This window comes from Vulpes vulpes, chromosome 7 (genome assembly GCF_048418805.1).
Source record: "Vulpes vulpes isolate BD-2025 chromosome 7, VulVul3, whole genome shotgun sequence".
Classification (NCBI taxonomy): domain Eukaryota; kingdom Metazoa; phylum Chordata; class Mammalia; order Carnivora; family Canidae; genus Vulpes; species Vulpes vulpes.
In genome coordinates this window covers 91,216,542-91,237,182 of record NC_132786.1, presented here as the reverse complement: position 1 = coordinate 91,237,182, position 20,641 = coordinate 91,216,542, and the positions used below count along the sequence as shown (strand labels likewise).

At 33.8% G+C, this 20,641-nt stretch overlaps 1 protein-coding gene across 11 annotated transcripts in view; it reads right to left on the bottom strand.

Moving 5' to 3' along the window:
• The window catches only part of PHF14 (PHD finger protein 14), a 230,488-nt gene continuing 209,847 nt past the window's right edge, over window positions 1-20,641 (bottom strand). For all 11 annotated transcript variants that reach the window (XR_012002675.1, XR_003235791.2, XM_072764412.1 and 8 more), the window contains one exon: window positions 1-201. Coding sequence is in view for 9 of the 11 variants with exons in the window: in XM_072764412.1 (XP_072620513.1) it covers window positions 127-201 (75 nt within the window). In the remaining 2 variants the exon portion in view is untranslated. The remainder of the gene's footprint in view (window positions 202-20,641) is intronic.

The following is a 20,641-nucleotide window of genomic DNA, read 5'->3' as shown; positions in this document are numbered from 1 at the left end:
TTCATTTTCAACGACTTTATTGAGAACATTTTGCAAATTAGATTTTACAATTTAACATTTTACAATTAGAAATTTTATCTGCTACTACATAAGTTGCAAACTTTTCAAAACGCTACAGAAAATCCTTTATTTCTTTGGATTTTTCTGTTCCATGCTGAGCTCCTGAGATATATTTTTTCTTTCAGCTTCATTTTCATCTTCCTGTGAAATAAATTTTAGAAAACATTAAAATATAAACTTTAGGGCATTTTATCAGCTATACAAATACATTTTTCATTCTGTTTCTCTGAAGATTTAACTATGGTGATTCTGGTAATCCTAGAAAAAAGGCTAGAAACAAAATGGTAAAATTATGTAACATTCAAATATTTACAGTGGATGTTCTCTTATACTACACATTCACTAAAATTTGCTAAACGTTTTTAAAGGCAACTTAATTAATGACCAAAAAATTACTTTTGAAAACCCCTGCCCACAAAAAGTGTCCTTTTGAAGGAGGTGAATCAGGTATATTTTTACTTCACTGTTTGATAAAAATAAATTTAACTTCTGAGACACTTTATGTGCTCCAGCATAGTGTTTTTGTCTCATCTAGCATACTTTCTTGACAGGTCTGCCAATTTTCCAATTACTTGTACCACCATATGTTATCTGAAGATCAGTCAGCTCTAAAATAGGAAACATGGGCATGTCAGGCTATCGAACGCTTACAATCTTCTACAGTTTCGATTCTAAGTGGTGGCTTCATAATTCACAGCAGATTCCTGTGAAACATGGTGAATAAATGAAGTGACTTCATAATGTCAGTCTCCATAGGAAGTGTATCTTGTGTTCAATATTAAATGATGACCTCCAAAGCATAATGAAGAATATGGAAAAATATTTCATCTTACAATTTGTGACCCATTTCATCATCTATATTTCTTCAACAATACAAAGTATAAAGCAGTCTTGTTTTCCTAATATTTCTAATATTTATCAAGATCTTTCATTTTTATTAACTGAAGGTAAAAAGCACCGTCTCTTCTATTGAATTAATTAAAGCATGAAGGGAAATTTCTTAAGTATCTCTAGACAACAGTAATACCAGTATCATCAAATACATCACCCTCTATCTCTGAATCATATAAAACCAAATTCAAGTAAATAATTGTTGAGCTCTGCTTTAGTAAATTGACATTATCAAGTAAATGCAAATCAAGGCACATATATTTGTTTCCCATGAAAAACCACATCCTTGCCTATAAACATTAAGGTGGAGAATGCTTCCTTTATACACAGACTCTCTCGAAGCTCGCCAGCATCTGTGATTTAGACTTTGTCAACACCAGAGAAGTGGAGAAATTATCAATATTATTATCCAACTGGAACCATTTATAAATATGTGGCATACAAGAGATGGGGTTTTGAATGTCATTTTGGCAATGTAATATATTTTTCTAAGCATAATAGGCACTGTATGTTTAATTTTTTTCCAATTTCTCTTTACTGAACAGAGATATTATTATGTTCGACTCACTCTTGAACAGGTAGCTTCCACTCGTGGACATGAGTTTCTAGAGATTATTACATTTTGCTTAGATCCTAATAAAAAGCCAATCTTGCTCTGTACTTTCCACTGTCTTCTTCGAGTAAGACATTGACAGGAAGAGTTAAATCAGCAGGTAAAGGGCAAGACATTTTCTGTTAGGTAGCACTGAATTTAGTTATATATTCCTCAAGGCAGGGCTTTGTTTTTTTATATTCTTACCATCAACAGGGCATACTTAGTATATAGTTGGAATACAATAAATGTTTTCTGAATTATGTGTAACAGTGGAGTAAAAAATGAATAAAAGAGAAGTCTGCCTAAACTAATAAGTAACTTGGAAAAGCATTCTTCTTAACCAATAGACTTACTAGAACAGTACTGAAAACAAAAATAAGCAAAAATGTTTGAAGCAACATTAGCCAAAAATAGCCACTATCAAGCTCATATCCTTTGATTTATAAGACAGGAATGGAACCTTTTTTATGTGCACAGTCTAAGTTCCCACATTGACATGATGTACTGGTTTAATAAGCTTGGTTATCTTGCTTTCCCTAGCAACCTTCAATAATGCTCTAAGTCAAAATGGAAATGTAAAGGCTAATAACCCTGAGGATTAGGAAGTATCTATACACTTTCATATTTAACTAAAATTCTTATGCCAGCCTTCTTGTTGAATTGTTTCTGTAATAACTGACCTTTGAACAACACAGTTTTGAACTATATAGATTTTTTTTTCAATAAATACAGTACTGAAAATGTATTTTCTCTTCCTTCTGATTTTCTCAGTATTTCTAGCTTACTTAACAAAGTATGTATTAATCAACTCTTTATGTTATCACTAAGGCTTCTGGTCAATGGTAGGCTATGTTAGTTAAATTTGGGGTGAGTGAAAAGTCACATGCATGTTGTTGGCACCCTGAAGCCCCCCTGCATTATTCAAGGGTCAACTGTAGTTTATAAATGCATGTCTCTTGTAACATTGTCTCCTGTTCAGGACAGGTGAAGAACTGTTCCACATTTTTCTTTACGCTGAGGACATGTCTTATAATATCCTACCTTTTTATGCCTTTAGACTATTTCCATAGATAACAAGATCCAGCCTCTTTTTTCCTTTGTAAAAGAATAATCGTGATTTGGATGAAGAGGATTATGAAGGGGAGGAAAAGGCATTTAACCCTAACTGCTGGAGTATAACACATTGTAACTGCTATAGTAGAACACCATCAAAATAATGAAAATAACAGTAACAGATTAACAGATTTTATTATTATAAATAAAAACATTAGGATTAGACACAATAAAGCTCCAGAAAGGATTTTAGAGGTTGCTTTGTTTGTTGTTTTTTGTTTTTTGTTTTTTTTTGGAAGTACTGATTTGTGTTTCCAGCATTACAGGTCAATTTGTATAAGAACTTTATAAGCAATTAAGATTAATAAAATCATTAAAATAGCTCAGGCAGCAAACCAAATATCATTGACAAATGATTGCATAATGAATAAAACTGCAAAGAAAGGAAGCTTTTTATCAAAGTATTTCTTCACTATTAGATATTAAGGGCAGGCAAAAATTTCTTCTGATAAATGGCAGGTTTTTGTTACTCTTTGCTGAGATACGACATCTGTTTGTTTCCCAGTGAAAGAAGACCCTTGCTACACGGATCATTTTCTTAGTGACAGTCCTGACAATTTTGACATTTGTTTCATGAAGTGTTCTGAGCAGTGAGCAAGAAAATGTACCCTTTGGGGCCAATGGAAAGTGTAGACAGGTTTACCTCTTAACTTTCAAGCTTGCTAATTCATACTCCAGAAAACATGTTGTTTGTAACAACACAGCAAAGCTACTAGTTACCTGTGGAATTTCAAGAATACCCACTCATGTAAGAAGTTAACAACAGTAACTAAGGTGGTTCTTTAGCCTTCTTGTTTTTACACTACAGCATTGTTGTTGTAAGAACAGTAATTTCTAGGCATACACAGACCATGTGATAATGGTCTAATACTCCAGGTGGCAACACAAGACTGAAAGAGAGTTATTCTAACAGAGAAATCCATAAAAACACTGCCATTCTTATCTAAACTAAATCCATCTTACCACTGAATAAAACTTGCAAGATTTTGGGTAAAATACTATTCAGGCTTCCAACATCAATTGGAACAGAGGTGCCGTCAATTTTCCTTATTACAAAATTGCCTTAGTTCCCATAAGAGTTCTAAGAATTTATGCCAATTAATCCAACCTGTCCATCCTGCTTTCCCTTTCTCTTAGGAGGTAACCAACTCCAAATAAAGGGCAATTATTTTAGCAGCTGGGATTTCTACCGTTCAGGTAATATTTTGACTCAAATTAGTCTGTGTACAGATGACTTTGTTTTTACCAAAGTGTAAATGATTTCTTTTAAAGTACAGAGACAACTTATCCCATTGATTCTTTTTTTTTTTTTTTTAATTTTTCTATTTGACACAGAGCACAAGCAGAGGGAATAGCAGGCAGAGGGAGAAGCATGATCCCCAGAACCCTGGGATCATGACCTGAGTTGAAGGCAGACACTTAATTGACTAAGCCACCCAGTCGCTCCTGATTCTCTATATCTTTAAAGACTTTGAGTACCTCTGTAGTCTTTAAAGACTTTGAGTACTTCTGTACCTTTGTATACCTGTCAAATACCACCATATCCAAGTGATCGAGATTAACATCATCAGTTATACATATTAACACTCACCATTTGCTGTGATGCACAAAAAAGAACACAACTCTGGTCTGTGGTATCCTTCCTAAAAGTGTATAACCTCAATCTAATCATGAGAAAACATCAGATAAAAACTCTATAAAATAATTGAACAGTAGGCTTCAAAACTGTCCAGGTCACAAAAGACAATACAAAGCTTGAACTATCACAGATGGGAGAAAACTAAAGGAACATGATGACTAAAGGCAGTGGTGGGCTCCTCGACCATAAAAAGGGTATTTGTGGGAAAACTGACAAAATTTAAATATGGTCTATGCGGTAGCTAATAGTATTTTCTTGATGTTAATTTCCTGATTTTAGTAACCTACTTTGGTTATAGAAGCTGGTAGCTACAGCAAGCTGGATGCAGGACAAATGGGAATTATTTGTGCTATTTCTGCAGTTTTTCTCTAAGTCTACAGTTATTTCAAAATAAAAAGGGCAACTTAATGAAGGTTTTCCTAAATTCAAAATAAGTATCATGTACATGCAGGGATTTTGTGTAAAAAAATTTAAGCCATCCATTATAGCTGCCTACACTGAAAATATACAGCTTTTGAGTTTGCTTTCCATTGTTCTACTTAAAATTCCTTTTGTACGTATCTCTAATGTTAATAATGTTGATGCTCTTAATTTTTATTCCTTTGTGCTTTCATGTGTTTTCTTACTGAGTATGCATTACTCTTACACAGAACATAAGCTTTCTTTCAATAAATGCCTTTATAATCTGGCCATTTGAACTATTTCCAGAAGTAAGTATAATGGAGGTCAGTGTTTACAAAGAGAATGGTTTCAGTTGTTTTTACTTAACTGAATTTGCTATTCATAGCAGACAGATACATGGTAGTACAACAGTAAGATGAAGCGAGAAGGTGCAGCAAGCATTAACTTAATGTATTTTTTAAAAAGATTTTATTTATTCATTTATGAGCAACACAGAGAGAGAGGCAGAGACATAGGCAGAGGGAGAAGCCTGAAGTGGGACTCCATCCCGGATCCCGGGATCACGCCCTGAGCCAAAGGTAGATGCTCAACTGCTGAGCCACCCAGGCATCCCAACTTAATGTATTTTTATTTTTGTATATAATCTTTACATTTTAAATATTCCTTTGGCCAATTAGAGAAGAGTTGTTATAGTTAGATTCAAATCAATAGTCAAAATTATCTGTATGCTTTAACAATGGTCTTTTTAAAAATGTTAGTGTATATATATATTTATGTATGTATATATGCATGTATGTATGTATGTATATAGCTTCTGGAAAAAAATATGTACACCTAACCTGTTATGTTAGCTATAGAATAAGTGTCAAAAACCAAAAAATACTGTTCCAATCTGTGGTCAAAACTGCTTTGTTTTATTCACTTATTAAAGCATATTCCAGATATAATTCTCAACAGCATTTAAGATTGTGCTTTTAATACAGAAAATATGCCACTGCTGCACAATGAGGAAAAAATTTATCTTAATAACTGGAAAAATACTGATGATAATGAAAATGTTTTAGGCAAAATGGGCACGCTGCATGCCTCAGACTAAAATTAATTAGAGATTTTAATGTTTTACAATTCCACCATAATTCTTTAAATGGTGCATTTACTTCATAGTAATAAACACTTGGATCATTAAGTAAAGTGCAAGATGTGTGTGATGTGCTACATTTAACAACCTTTGGCTCTTTTTTCTGTACTTCTGCATTCAGTTTTCCAATGCATTGAATAAGCAATTGAAGACCACAATTAAATTTCCTGACTTTGCATATTTGAGATTCTTATTTCATTTAATACAAAAGGCAATTAATCTACCATTTTACAACTGAATTCCAACTTTAGTGGGCCATGATAGATACTGAAATGAACTTACAAGAAATGCTTAATTAAATATACTGTAAAAAGCATAAGATGGTTTTTTTCTTATGACAGAAGTTGCATATTTAATTAGAAAGTGCAGGCTATATTATAAAATTAAAGTAACTTGGGGATTCTTAGTAAACCTAGCTCAAACACTTATGTCATTCACAGAGTGGAGTTATTTTGTAAATTTCTACCTTTTTTTCTCTAGTGATTCAAACAAGAAATCATCAAGGAAATTTCCCTTTATTTAACATTACAAAATCATATCCCTTATTTTAATAGCAAGTAAGATAGATAAAAGGGTGGTCACGAATATCTAATTTCATGTATAAGAATATATGAACAATTCTATTTCATTTGTTAGGCACTTACCTCCAATTTGTGATTTTGGAGCAGACCTAGTGGAGTAGGTTTGCTTTTCTAGTTGTTAGTTCCTCTAGCCACTTTTTACTTGGTGGTGGCTTTTGGAAGCATGGAAAATGGGGAAGTCAAAAATAAAACATTGGATTTCCCACATATAATTTGGGACTCTCTCTAGAAAGAAAGGCCCTAAGACTGGCATAACTATCTAGAGAGGGTATAATTATAGTAAAAGAAATGAAGATCAGTGAGTAGAAGGTGAGAGTTTGGCAAAATAGGTAGGGTAAAAGAAAGGAAATGAATGGCAATGTTAAGTGTGAGCTATAGTAGACTCTTAATGAGCATAAACCCAATTCTATGGGCTCATATCCTTATATCTTCCCATAAACATGAGAAAAAAAAGCATAACTTCCATAGTGTGAATTTTTGGGTACTTCAGATATGTTTAAGATATAAACCTTCTAGGGCTAAGAATACCACCATTCTCTATATGTGGAGTTTATGGCCTTGAAAAAAAAATTCTCCTTCTCTAGTAGAAGTCTAATTTTGGGAAATAAGCATAGAAACGTATGCTAGATTCTATATTAGAAGCCCTTGATAACTCACCCTCATTTATAACGTTTTTCCTTTATTTATAAAGACATTTATCTATATTGAGAGAGAGTGAGCACATGAGTGGGGGAGGGGGCAGAGAGAGAAAGAAAGAATCTAAGGCAGACTCCCCACTGAGCATGGAGCCTGATGTGGGGCTCAATCCAAGGACCTTGAGATCATAACTGGAGCTGAAATCTAGAGTTGGTGCTCAACCAACTGAGCCACCCAGCTGCCCCCATTTTTGCTTTAGAAGATATTACTTTGTTTAAAGAATTTAGGTTGGTAAACTGGTATGTAGTCAGCAATGATTACAGAAAAAAATAAAAGCAAAACAAAAACACCCCAAATTCTATAATGAGCCAACATAAATATATTTAAATGAGGATAGCATATATTTTTCCATGTTTTTTTCCATGTATATTTTCCATGTACATTGTTTTTATTTACTTATTTTAGCTGAAGCATAGTTGACACAGTGTATTAGTTTTAGGTGTATAACATAATGATTTGACAATTATATTCATTATCCAGTGCTCACCACAATAAGTATAGCTACCATTTGTCACCATATAAAGTTACTAAAATATTGACTACATTCCCTATTCTGTACTTTTCATCCTCATGACTTACTTTATAACTGAAACTCTGTACCTCTTTGTCCCCTTAACCTGTTTTGCCATTCCCCCACACCCTCTCCTCTGGCAATTATCAGTTTGTTCTATTTAGGAGTCTGTTTCCGTTTTGTTTGTGTGTGTTCATTTGTTGTTTTTAGTTTCCACAAAAAGTAAAATCTTATGGTATTTATCTTTCTTTGACTTAGTGTAATAACTTCTAGGTCCCTCCATGTTATTACAAGGGACAAAACTTCATTCCTTTTTCATGGTAGGGTAATATTCCATTGTGTATATTACCACAACTTCTTTATCCATTCAGCTATCCATGGACACGTAGGTTGCTTCAATATCTTGGCTATTGTCAACAATGCTGCAATAAACATAGGGGTATTTGTATCTTTTTGAATTACTATTGTTCTTTTCTTTGGGTAAATACCCAGAAGTAGAATTACTGTGCTGTATGTTTTCTCTATTTTTAACTTTTGGAGGAAACTCCATGCTGTTTTCCATAGTGGCTGTGCCAATTTATATTCCCACCAACAGTGTACAAGGGTTCCTTTTTCTCCACATCCTTGCTGACTCTTGTTATTTCTTGTCATTGTGATAGTAGGTGGTATCTCTTTGTGGTTTTGACGTGCATTTCCCTGATGATCAGTGATGTTGAGCATCTTTTAATATATCTATTGGCTATCTGTATATCTTCTTTGATAAAATGTCTATTCAGGTCCTCTGCTCATTTCTTACCTGTTTTGTTTAGTTTTTAGTATTGGGTTTTAGGGGAGAGAGAAATATATATATCCCTTATCATTTGCAAATATCTTCTCCCATTCAGTAGATTGTCTTTGTTGTTTCCTTTGCTTTGCAGAATATTTTTATTTTGATGCAGTCACAACAGTTTAATTTTGCTTTATTACCCTTGCCTTAGGAGACATACTAGAAAAATGTTCCTAGAGCTACTGTCAAAGAAATTACTGCCTGTGCTCTCTTTAAGAATTTTTATAGTTTCAGGTCTCACATTTAGGTCTTTAATCCATTTTGAGTTTATTCTTGTATATAATGTAAGAAAGTGGTCCAGTTTCATTATTTTCCACGTAGGTGTCCAGTCTCCTCAATATCATTATTCATCTCTCTTTCTCATTGCATATTCTTTCTTCTTTTGTTGAAGACTGACCATATAATCATGGGTTTATTTTTGAGCTGTCTTTGGTTTCATTGATCTATGTGTCTGTTTCTGTGCCAATACCATACTGTTTTAGTATAGCTTTGTAGTATAGTTTTAAATCTGGGATTGTGATACCTCCACCTTTGTTCTTTCTCACGATTGCTTTGGCTATTTTAAGCCTTTTGTGGTCTCATACAGATTTTAGTATTATTTGTTCTAATTCTTTGAAAAATCTTGTTGTTATTTTGATACAGATTGAATCTCTAAGTTGCTCTGGGTAGGATGGACATTTTAATATTATTAATTTCCAACTGACGACCATGATATATCTTTCTATTTATTTGTATCAACTTCAATTTCTTTCAACAGTATGTTTTAGTTTTCAAAATACAGGTCTTTCACCTTCTTGGTTGAATTTATTCCTAGGTATTTTACTGTGTTCAACACAATTATAAATAGGACTGTTTTCTTAATCTTTCTGTTAATTCGTTATTAATTTATGAAAAAATAATAGATTCCTGCATATTGACTTTATATTCTACAACTTTACTAAACTCATTTATTAGTTCTAATAGTTTTTTGCTGGAGTCTTTAAGATTTTCTACATATAATATCAGGTCATCTGCAAATATGAGTGCCTTTTAATGGATGCCTTTTATTTTATTTTTTCTCATCATACACCTGTGGCTAGGACTTCCAGTACAATCTTGAATAAAAGTGCTAAGAGTAGACATCCTTGTCTTATTCCTCATCTTAGAGGAAAATATTTCAGCTTTTCACCATTGAGTATTATATTAGCTGTGGATCTGTCATATATGGCCTTTATAATGTTGAGATTTGTTCCCTTTATATCCAGTTTGTTGAAGTTTTAACATGAATGGATGTTGAATTTTGTCAGATACTTTTTCTGCATCTATTGAGATGATCATGTGATTTTTATCCTTAATTTTGTTATGTCGTATAGAATGTTGGTTGATTGAACCATCCTTGCATCCCTGAAATGAATCCCATTTAATAGAGGTAAATGATCCTTTCAGTGTATTTTTGTATCTATATCCATCAGGGATATTGGTCTGTGATTTTCTTTTTTGTAGTGTCTTCGTCTGATTTTAGTATGAATATAATGCTGGCATTGTAAAATGAATCTGAAAGCATTCCTTCCTCTTCTGATTTTTGGAATAATTTGAGAGTAATGGGTAATTATTCTTTAAATACTTGGCAGAATTCACTTATAAAGCCATCTGGTCCTGCACTTTTGTTTTTTGGGAGTTTTTGGATTACCAATTCAATTCTATTACTAGTAATCAGTCTGTGCGGGTTTTCTATTTCTTTCTGATCCAGTCTTGAAAGACTATGTTTGCAAGGATTTATCCATTTCTTCTAGTTTGTCTAATTTATTGGCATATAATTTTTCATGGGAGTCTTTTGTAATCATTTGTATTTCTATGGAGTTGGTTGCAGTATACTTTTCTTTCATTTCTGGTTTTATTTGAGTCCTCTCTTTTCTTGATGAGTCTGGCTAAAGGTTTATCAATTTTTGTTATCTTTTCAAAGAATCAGCCCTTAGTTTCATTGATCTTTTATACTGTTTTCAGTCTCTCATTTATTTCTGCTCTAATCTTTTTATTTCCTTCCTTCTACTAAATTTGGGCTTATTTGTTCTTCTTTTTCTAGTTCCTTATGGTGTAAAGTTAGGTTTACTAACTTTGTTTGAAATTTTTCATTTCTTGAGGGAAGCCCCTATCACTCAGCATACCTCTTAGAACCGCTTTTACTGCATCCCAAGTATTTTATTTTATTTTTTTTTTAAATTTTTTTATTTTTTAAATTTTATGATAGTCACAGAGAGAGAGAGAGAGGCAGAGACACAGGCAGAGGGAGAAGCAGGCTCCTTGCACCGGGAGCCCGATGTGGGATTCGATCCCGGGTCTCCAGGATCGCGCCCTGGGCCAAAGGCAGGCGCCAAACCGCTGCGCCACCCAGGGATCCCCATCCCAAGTATTTTAAACCATTGTTTCCCTTGTTATTTGTCTCTAGGTTATTTTTTATTTCCTCTTTGATTTCTTAATTGACCCATTAACTGTTTAGCAGCATGTTGCTTAGACTCTACATGTTTGTTTCTTCCAGTTCTTTTCTTAGGCTTGATTATTTTATTTAGACTGTTGTAGTTGGAAAAGATGTTTGATATGATTTAAATCTTCTTGAATTTAGTGAGACTTGTTTTGTGGCCTAACGTGATCTATCTTTGAGAATGTCCCATATGCACTTAAAAATAATGTATATTCCTCTTTTGGATGGAATGTTCTGTATATATCATTTAAGTCCACTGGTCTAATCTATCATTCAAAGCCATGGTTTCCTTACTGATATTCTGTCTGGATGATCTATCCATTGGTGTAAGTCGAATATTAAAATTGTCAAAAACTGTCAATTTCTCCCTTTATGCTTATTAATATTTGCTTTATATATTCAGGTATTCCTTTGTGAGTACATAGGTATTTCCAATTATTATATCTTCTTGCTGGATTAATCTCTTTATCTTCTGTAATACTATTGTCTCTAGTTACAGCCTTTGTTTTAATGTCTATTTTGTCTGATGTAAATATTGTTACTTCAGCTTTTTTGTCCTCACTTCCATGCTCTCTTATTCCATCCCTTCACTTTTTTTTTTTTTAAAGGTTTTATTTATTCATTTGAGAGAGAGAGTGGAGAGAACATGAGCAGGGGTAAGGGCAGAGGGGGAGAGGGAGAAGCAGCCTTCCTACTGAGCAGGGTTCCCAATGTGGGGCTTGATCCCAGGACCCTGAGGTCATGACCTCAGCTGAAGTCAGAAACTTAACGGACTGAGCTGCCCAGGCACCCCTCCATCCCTTCACTTTCAATCTGTAGGTGTTTTCAGGCCTGGAGGGAGTCTGTAGCTAGTATATAGATGAATTTAGGGTTTTTTAAATGTATTCAGTCACCCTCTGGCTTTTGACTGAAGCCCTAAGTCCATTTACATTTAAAGTAATAACTAATAGGTATGTACTTATTACCATTTTGTTAACTGTTTTCTGGTTGTTTTTGTGGTTCTTCTTCTCTTGCTCTCTTCCCTTGTAATTTGATTATTTATTGTTATGCTTGGATTCCTTTATTTTTACTTTTTTGTGTATCTGTTATAGGTTTTTGGTTTGTGGTTACTATGAGGTTTATACATGGTTCATACATATATGTATGTACATATAAAACTATGTATATAGCATTTTATAATAAGCTGATGGTCACTTAAGTTTAAACACTTTCTTAAAAAGCACTATCGTTTTACTCCCTTCTCCAAGTTTTATGTATACAATGTTACATTTTATGTCTTTTTATTTCATTTATTCATTGACTAATTTAGGTATCATTGATTTTACTACTTTTGTCTGTTAACCTTCATATTAGCTTTATAAGTGATAGATGTACTACCTTGACTATGTTTGCTTTTACCAGTAAACATTTTTCCTGTCTTAATTATCTTTTTCCCAGTTGTGGCCTTTTCTTTTCCACTTAAAGGAGTCCCTTTGACATTTCTTGTAAGGCTGGTTTAGTGCTGATGAACTCCTTTAACTTCTGTCTGCGAAACTCTTTATCTGTCCTTTAATTCTAAACAATAACCATTCTGAGTAGAGTTTTCTTGGTTGTAGGTTTTTTCTTTTCAGAACTTTATAAATAAATCATGCTATTCCCTGCTGGCCTACAAAGTAACTACTGAAAAATCAGCTGATACCCTAATGGAGTTTACCTTGTATGTAAATGTTTTCTCTTGTTCCTTTAAGATTCTCTCTTTATTCTTAATTTTTGCCATTTTAATTATTATGTGTCTTGGTGTAAATCACCTTGGGTTCATCTTATTTGGGGATTTATACACTTCTTGGATCTGGATGTCTGCTTCCTTCTCCTGGCTAGGGAAGTTTTCAGTTATATCTTCAATTAAGTTTTCTGCTCCCATGTTTCTCTCTTCACGTTCTGAGATCCCTGTGATGTTAGTATGCTTGATGTTGTTCCAGAGATCACTTAACCTATCCTCTTTTATTTATTGATTCATTTTTAATGATTTTATTTATTTATTCATGAGAGACACAGGCAGAGGGAGAAGCAGGCTCCAAGCAGTGAGCCCGGCATGGGACTCAATCCTGAGTCTCTAGGATCACACCCTGGGCTGAAGGTGGTGCTAAACTGCTGAGCCATCCAGGCTGCCCTACCTATCCTCTTTTTTAAAAATTCTTTTAAAGCTTAGTTGCTTTCCACTATACTGTCTTCCAGATTACTTATTTATTCTGTATCCACTGATCAGCTACTGATTCCCTCTAGTACATTTTTCATTTCAGTATTGTATTCTTCAGCTCTGTTGTTTAAATATATATATACATTTCTTTCTCTTTGTTGAAGTTCTCAGAGAGTTCATCTACTTCTCTCCCAAGTCTGGTGAATGTCTTTATGACTATTACTTTGATCTCTATCAGGCAGTTTACTTATCTCTATTTGTTTTAGTTCTTCTCTGGGATTTTTGTCTTGTTCTTTCATTTGGAAAATATTCATCTCTCTCATTTTGTCAGACTCTCTGAGTTTATTTCTATTTATTAGGTAGGTCAGCCTCATCTCCAGGTCTTGAAAGTAGTGTTCTTGTGTCAGAGGCATCCTGAGATGCCTAGTAGCATAGTTCCTTCTGGTTACTAAAGCTAGGTGCTCCAGGGGTGTCCCCTGTGTGGGCTGCATATGCCCTTCTATTGTGATTGGGGCACAAATGGGTATGCTGGTGGGTGGGACTTGCCTTCTGACAAGGCAGCAATGACCAGCTGCAACTACTGTGGGCACACTGACAAGTAAGGCTTCCCCTGACCATGGCTGGATGAGAGACCAGATGAAGCCACTGTGGATACATTGGTGAGCATGGCTTGCCATTACACTGTCTTTCTGCAATGAACAGCTATGACTATGTGGGTGCACTGATGGGCATGGCTTTGCCACACAGCTGGCTGAGAGAACCAGCTAAGCAACTACGAGTGTGCTGCTGAGTAGGGCTATGTCCTCCCCTCCCCCAGGGCAGGAGTTGCTCTGTTTGGGTGCTGGTCCAGGACAGGGCTGCCTGCCGGGTGAAGCAGGGCAATAGATGCTCTGAGGGAGGATGAGTCCCAAATGAGGTTGCCTGCTGGGTGTGATGGGTGGAAGACATTTTGGAGGAGTACCTGCCAGGCTGGCTAGGGCAGATCCACAGGGGGAATGCTAGGGTAGGGCAAATGGTACTAGCAAGGTAGACATCAGAACTGGCTCCCTACAAGACTCTGACCAGCTAGGCTGATGGGAAGTAAGTAAATGGTGCCCACCAATCATTCTATTCCTGGAGAAAGCTTCTGCAGATCCCTGCCTCTAGTCAATAAAGCTTCATATGTAACCCAGGTGCTTTTCAAACTGCTACTTTTATGCTGGTTCTCGAGCTCAGTGATATAGCATGCTGACCTTTTAAGTATTAAGACTCAAGTTTCTTATAGCCCTCTAGCTCTCCTAGAGCTAAGTCCTGTTGATATCAAAGCAAGACCTTATGGGAGCTCGTCTTCCCACTGGAAGTCCCCAGGAATGGGGGTGCTTGACATAAGGCTTGATCCCCTCAATCTTCTGTGCCTGTGATACCCCTCTCATTTGTGGGTTGCACACTGCTGGTTTTTGGGTTCTGACCATGTCTCTGTCTCTACAGCACTTCTCAATGTGGCCTTCTCTTAAAGTCTTTAGCTATGGAAGGTCTATTCTGCCAGCCTTCGGGTTATTTTCATGTGTTGCATTATATGTAGTTGTTTCCTTGGTATATCCATGGTGAGCTCAGGATCCTCCTACTCTACCATCTTTCTACCTTCCAGGTAGTACATTCACAAGTTCAATATATATTAAAGTTTATTGTATACTAAGATAAATTTAAAGAGGTTCTTTAGAAAATATTTTTATGTAAATCATCTACCATTCACTAAATGTAACATTTCAAAAATCCCAAATGTGCTAATGACAGTACATATAACTTTCCCCATAAATACTCAAGGAAAAGAGACATTTCTAAATTTATGCTGTTTTATTTTTTAGCCTAAATATACACATACAGATTTAAGTTCCCAGGGGTTTAAAAAATTCTACCAAATTAAAATGAGATAAAAATAATGCCTAAAAATGTTTGAGATATTCAAGATATATGATCACCAAAGTATAGTTGTCAAGAGATTTCCAAGTTGGATTAAAAAAAAAATCAATGATTGGCTCATTAAAATTTTCAGAGATACATGCATTGTTTACGATGACCAGAAATTATTCAGCCATAATTGAGTTTATTATAAAAGCTGGAAAATACTTATACATAGCATATTTATTTATTCATTAACATAAGCAATAGCCATGATACTGGAATTGGCCACTAGAAAAGTGCCTTTATTGGGTATGACAACATTTTGTTTATCCTTCACAATACAATGAGGGGTTTAATGCAACACAGATTAAAAAGACACTTTATAATTTAAAATAATTTTGCTTTTTTGCTTAGTAAGACCCTAAGGTTAATTTTTACCAAAACTAACTTCTGTGCCATTAGAAAAATTATAATCTCTAGCCATTTCATTGAAAACAGAGAGAAAGAGGGAGAGGGGAAATATGCTTTATATTTCTTTTGCTGAGTTTTCATATTCTAAAGAAAGGTTATAGCTCAAATGTACCAAATCACTGTCAAAGAAACAATTTATATAAATGGTAATGTTACAGCCTTACTATTACTTTAGAGGTAGGTAGAAGACATTCAAAAAGTAAAGAGTACCAAAACCTCCCTTAATGAAAATTATATTATTTATATAATCTGTTATTATTTATAAAACTTGATATCACTGAATGGAATTTATCAAAGTGAAAACTACAGTTTGTATTAGGATAAAAAAATCAGCTGACAGTATTTCACTAATTAAAATTCTTTTAATGTTGCAGTTTCTGAGGCTAGGTAATGTAGATGTTTTAAACTGACAATTTTTAGACTAATAAATAACTTCATATCTAAGTAATAAAATGTCTAGATAGTAGATTTTCAGTTAGGAATTTATAAACTGTCTCAATTTAAGTTGTTTTCAATGTATAATGCCTGTGTTAAGCAGGAAGTAAAAGTATTTATATCAAAAGCCACATCAAATTCAAAGATGGACTTGAAGCTAATATGTAAACAACTATGATATGTATGGGACATCTCTTAACTCGTTTCCAGTTCTCCTCAGAGTGATTAAGCCACAGAATATTAAAGCTGAAAGATTCCTAGAAGATCTTACCTAATCCCCCATTGTATAAATGAAAATACTGAGCACTGGATAGATAAAAACATGAAGCCAATTTCTTCATTAGGTTATTTAGTGATTTAAAACAACTCCCCAAACTGTCTTCCAAACTCAAATGATTTAAAACTACATTATTAAAGAAAAACAGTAATTTTCCAGTGGAGAAACCTGACAAACACTAACCTAACTTGAGTGAGCCAGGTTAACCTCACTAGTAATAGATATTGACATCGTATTTTCTGTCATTGGATGCACTGAGAAGGGATATCACCTCTAGGCTGTGGTAGCCTCGATCTAATCATGAGAAAATACCAGAAAAACCCAAATTGAAGGATATTCCACAAAACAAATAAATAATCCTCTTCAAAAGTGCCAAGATTTTAAAAAAGCAAGTAAATGCCACGCATTAGAAGACCCATGACAAAATTAAATAGAGGATTCTGTATCAGAAAAGTTTCACTAGTGGCAAACCTAGTAAAACCCAAATAAATTCTATAGTGTACTTAAAAATATTATAATACAAAGGTTTAGGTTTGATAATAGTCCTATGCTTATACAAGATGTTAACATAAGGAGAAGAGGAATACTACATACTCTCCATACAATTTTTGCAACTCTTAAAACCTAAAGTTATCGCAACACAAAAAGTAAAGACAGATAAGCAAATAAACAAAATCTTTGTTAGGATGATTCAGAAATAAGTATACTTTGGTTTAAGTACTATAAAGTTTTTCACCAAAGTAGTATGCAAAGGTAATCACAGTTATACATAAAGAGGTTTTGGCATTTCCATGATATGACCAGCTCATTATAGACTACACTATAAAGTAGTGCTTTTAGTAAAAACAGTGCTAATAAAATCGTACAATCATTCAACAGTACAGAATAGTGTTTCACCCATGAAGTTCATTGTCATGTTTTTCTGATTCATGCAGTTTAAGAACCATTAGAACAATAGTCAACTGTGATATGGTTAAAATATGACATGTTTTTTATTATTTCATTTCATAGTTTTTTTGGGTAGCAGATGTTCTTATTAATACTGACATGTTATTAATATTTAATAGGGGCCTTCAAAAATAAGTCTGTTATCTAGAGGGAAAGAGGTACTCTTGTTCAACAAAATACATTTCTCCAAAGAAACATCATTTGATCTAAAACTGACTTAATATGGTACAAATGTCAAAACAAAGTAAAAATATTAGTAAGTAAAAACCTAATGATTAATCAATTGATCTATCTATTCATTTTTGGTAACCCAATAACAAACTTGATTGCATTGATTAAACATAAACAATCTTTATTTTATGGTTTAGAAGGGTCTGGAACATACTTTCTCCATTGACTCATATTAAACATTTTTTTGAAAATGATCTTAACTAGAAGTAAATTCTCTTCCTAGAATCCTTCCTTTTATTCTCTCACAAAAATTTAATGAACAGTGACCATGTGTTAAGACACTAGGCAAGGTACTGGAAACAACAAAGAGGAATAAAAGGTCTTCCTTTCCAGAGGAATCCATGTTCCAGTTTGGTAGATAGGCATGCACATAATTACAACGCAATGAAGAAAGTATACCTGACACATAAATGTGAAGAGAAGAAAACTGAACCATGATAATACATAAGAGAGTATTTTTTTTAATGATTAATATCCTACAGAGTTGGGCTATGTCATCAAAATAATAAACCTTCCCTTGTGCCCAAAGATTAGTATTGTGAGTCTTTAAAACAAATACTTCTCAACGTAACTTAAACAGTTCTTGTATTAAGATAAATTCAACTTCAAGGACATATTTCAGAAATAGATTATGTTTAGAAAGTGAATTTTAAAAACTTAACTCCCAAGTGAACAGATTAAGTTGCCTTAAATATCTCTATTTCAAGTTTAATACTATTTTCCCCAGAGTGAACCTATTAATCTTCACAGTTTTACTGGAAATTAATAGCTCATTAGATGTCCAAGTAAAACATTTCCTATGGCACATTAATTTTTCATGAATTAAAAAACTGATTTTCCTTCAAGAAAAATTAAAAATACTACTTTAGAAAATTCTACACACAAAAATTCTCTAATGGTGATATGTCATAATCAGTGTCAAAAATAACAGCCACATTTCCACATCTTGAATTTGTAGATTACTGCTCTGCCACTATTTTGCTTTTTTAAGAAAAAGATTAAATATTTTAAACTGTACCATAAATAAAATCATGCAATGATACATTAAAAAAAGTAGGCCTCTTGGCAAGTACAGAATCACTTAGAAAGCTTGTCTAAAAATGCACTCATTTATTTAGTTTTTCTGTGACCAATTAATTATTCTATATTTCTCAGTATTCCATAATCTAGGCTATGGGACATTAGAAAAAATAATTCATACAATGATATTTTCAAATATTCTATTTGAAAAAAGATACCTGGAGAGTTATATAAGCTATTTATGCATCCTTCTCAGATTTAGAACTGTGTATCAAATATTGTGCTAGGTGCTCAAAAATTATGATCTATTAGACAGACATAGTCCCTGCTTTATGGAGCTTTTTATCTGTGACTAGAACAACTGATCAGTTGAGTAACTATATAATTGCAGTTACGATATGTTCAATGAAAGAGAAGTAGAGTGCGAGTAAACTTTTAATAGAAGAATCTGAGAATTCCTGGAAAGATCTCCACCTTCCTGAAAATAAAAAATACACTGAGATCTGAAGGATGAGAAGAAGGAGAATTAAATAATGAAGGAATAGCATTCCAGGTAAGGAGAACAGTGAGAAGGTGAAATCAGATGAAGTCCAGTAAGAGAAAGGAAAAGAGTAGGAAATGACATGGAAAGGTAGACATTTCTAGCATTTTCTGTTGTAGCATTACACATTTCCACAAAGGGTTACTTTAATTGTACTTTAATATTTTTTTTTAAATTTTTATTTATTTATGATAGTCACACAGAGAGAGAGAGAGAGCAGCAGAGATATAGGCAGAGGGAGAGGGAGAAGCAGGCTCCATGCACCGGGAGCCCGACATGGGATTCGATCCTGGGTCTCCAGGATCGCGCCCTGGGCCAAAGGCAGGCGCCAAACCGCTGCGCCACCCAGGGATCCCTACTTTAATATTTTTTATGTTTCTTCTGTGCAATTAGGTGGTGGAGATTCAACTTGGGCTTCCTGGTCAGTGACTAGCAAACCCAGGTTCAGATCCTAACTTTGATAAACACGCTATCCGAAGCTATGCAACTCTGAGAAAAACTGCTTACCCTTTCTGAACCTTTTTTCCCTCCTCTATAAAATGATAATAACTGTTACTGATGACTAAAGGTACTAAATCAAATAGAATGTGAGGAGACTAGCACAGATACTGGCCCACAGTAGGCATTCAAAAGCTTTATCCCTGCTTCCTTCCAGGGTTGACTTTATGACAGAGTTTAACCATCAAGGGCCTACTAATATGCTGTTAATTAGTGGGGATCCTTTTAAAAAAGAGTACTTAGCTAAATTGCCAACATTATGATATTAAATAGAACCCTATTCCATCTATGTCCTTTTAATTTTTTGATCTTGCAATTTTGTTTGTGTTACCAGACTCAAAGCAAGAGTAAATAAAAGTGTAAGTTAAATGAGTGAATGATTACTCTCAAAGATAATCATTCAAAAATAGTAATAATTAAGGAAAGGCAATAATTAAATAATTTTTCAAAATGACAATAAGGGCCTTTGATTATCATTTTTACTGAAGTTCTTCCCAACTTTACCTTATAGTCTGCACAATGTTGTAATTGTAGATGAATGTAAACTAATGCTTTTCTCCCTGAGTAAAGCAACAATCTAATTGTGGTAGTCCAATTGAAATGAAAATAATCTTGGGATTTGGATAGGTCCAGTACATAAAAACATGAATAATGATTTGGTGTAGAAGTTAGATAAGTATATTTCTTGTAGAACTGACTTAAACTTTTAGGCATATCATTCAAAAAATAGGTCATAATCTTACAGATAAATTTTTCAATTTTTAGAAATACTGAATCTTGGAATTGAAAGAAAAGCTAAAAGTATTTAATTCACCTCCCTTAAGTAATATTTAAATTTTTTCTTTTACATATGTATAAACCTAGATACATACAGACATACTGCAAAGGACAATATTTTATATTTGTGAGGATTGTATAAATATGGTAAATGATCATTCCTTATTATAAATATAATATTAATTATTTGAATAAATAGTCCATGCCACAGGAATGAATCCTCATTGCAAGGTAAATTCCGTAGAAATAACCTGGTTAAATTTATTAGTTTCTTTAAAATGTGTTTGACTATCATGATAGACCCCACTGGAAACATGAACTGATTTTAGATGAAATACGTAAGGAAACCTACTGGGAAATTCTGTGAAAGTATTCCTTACTCTCTAAACAAACAAACAACAACAAAAAACCCACACACAGACAAGGATCCCTTCCATTGAATTGCCCTTATATGTATTATGTGAGGACATAATACC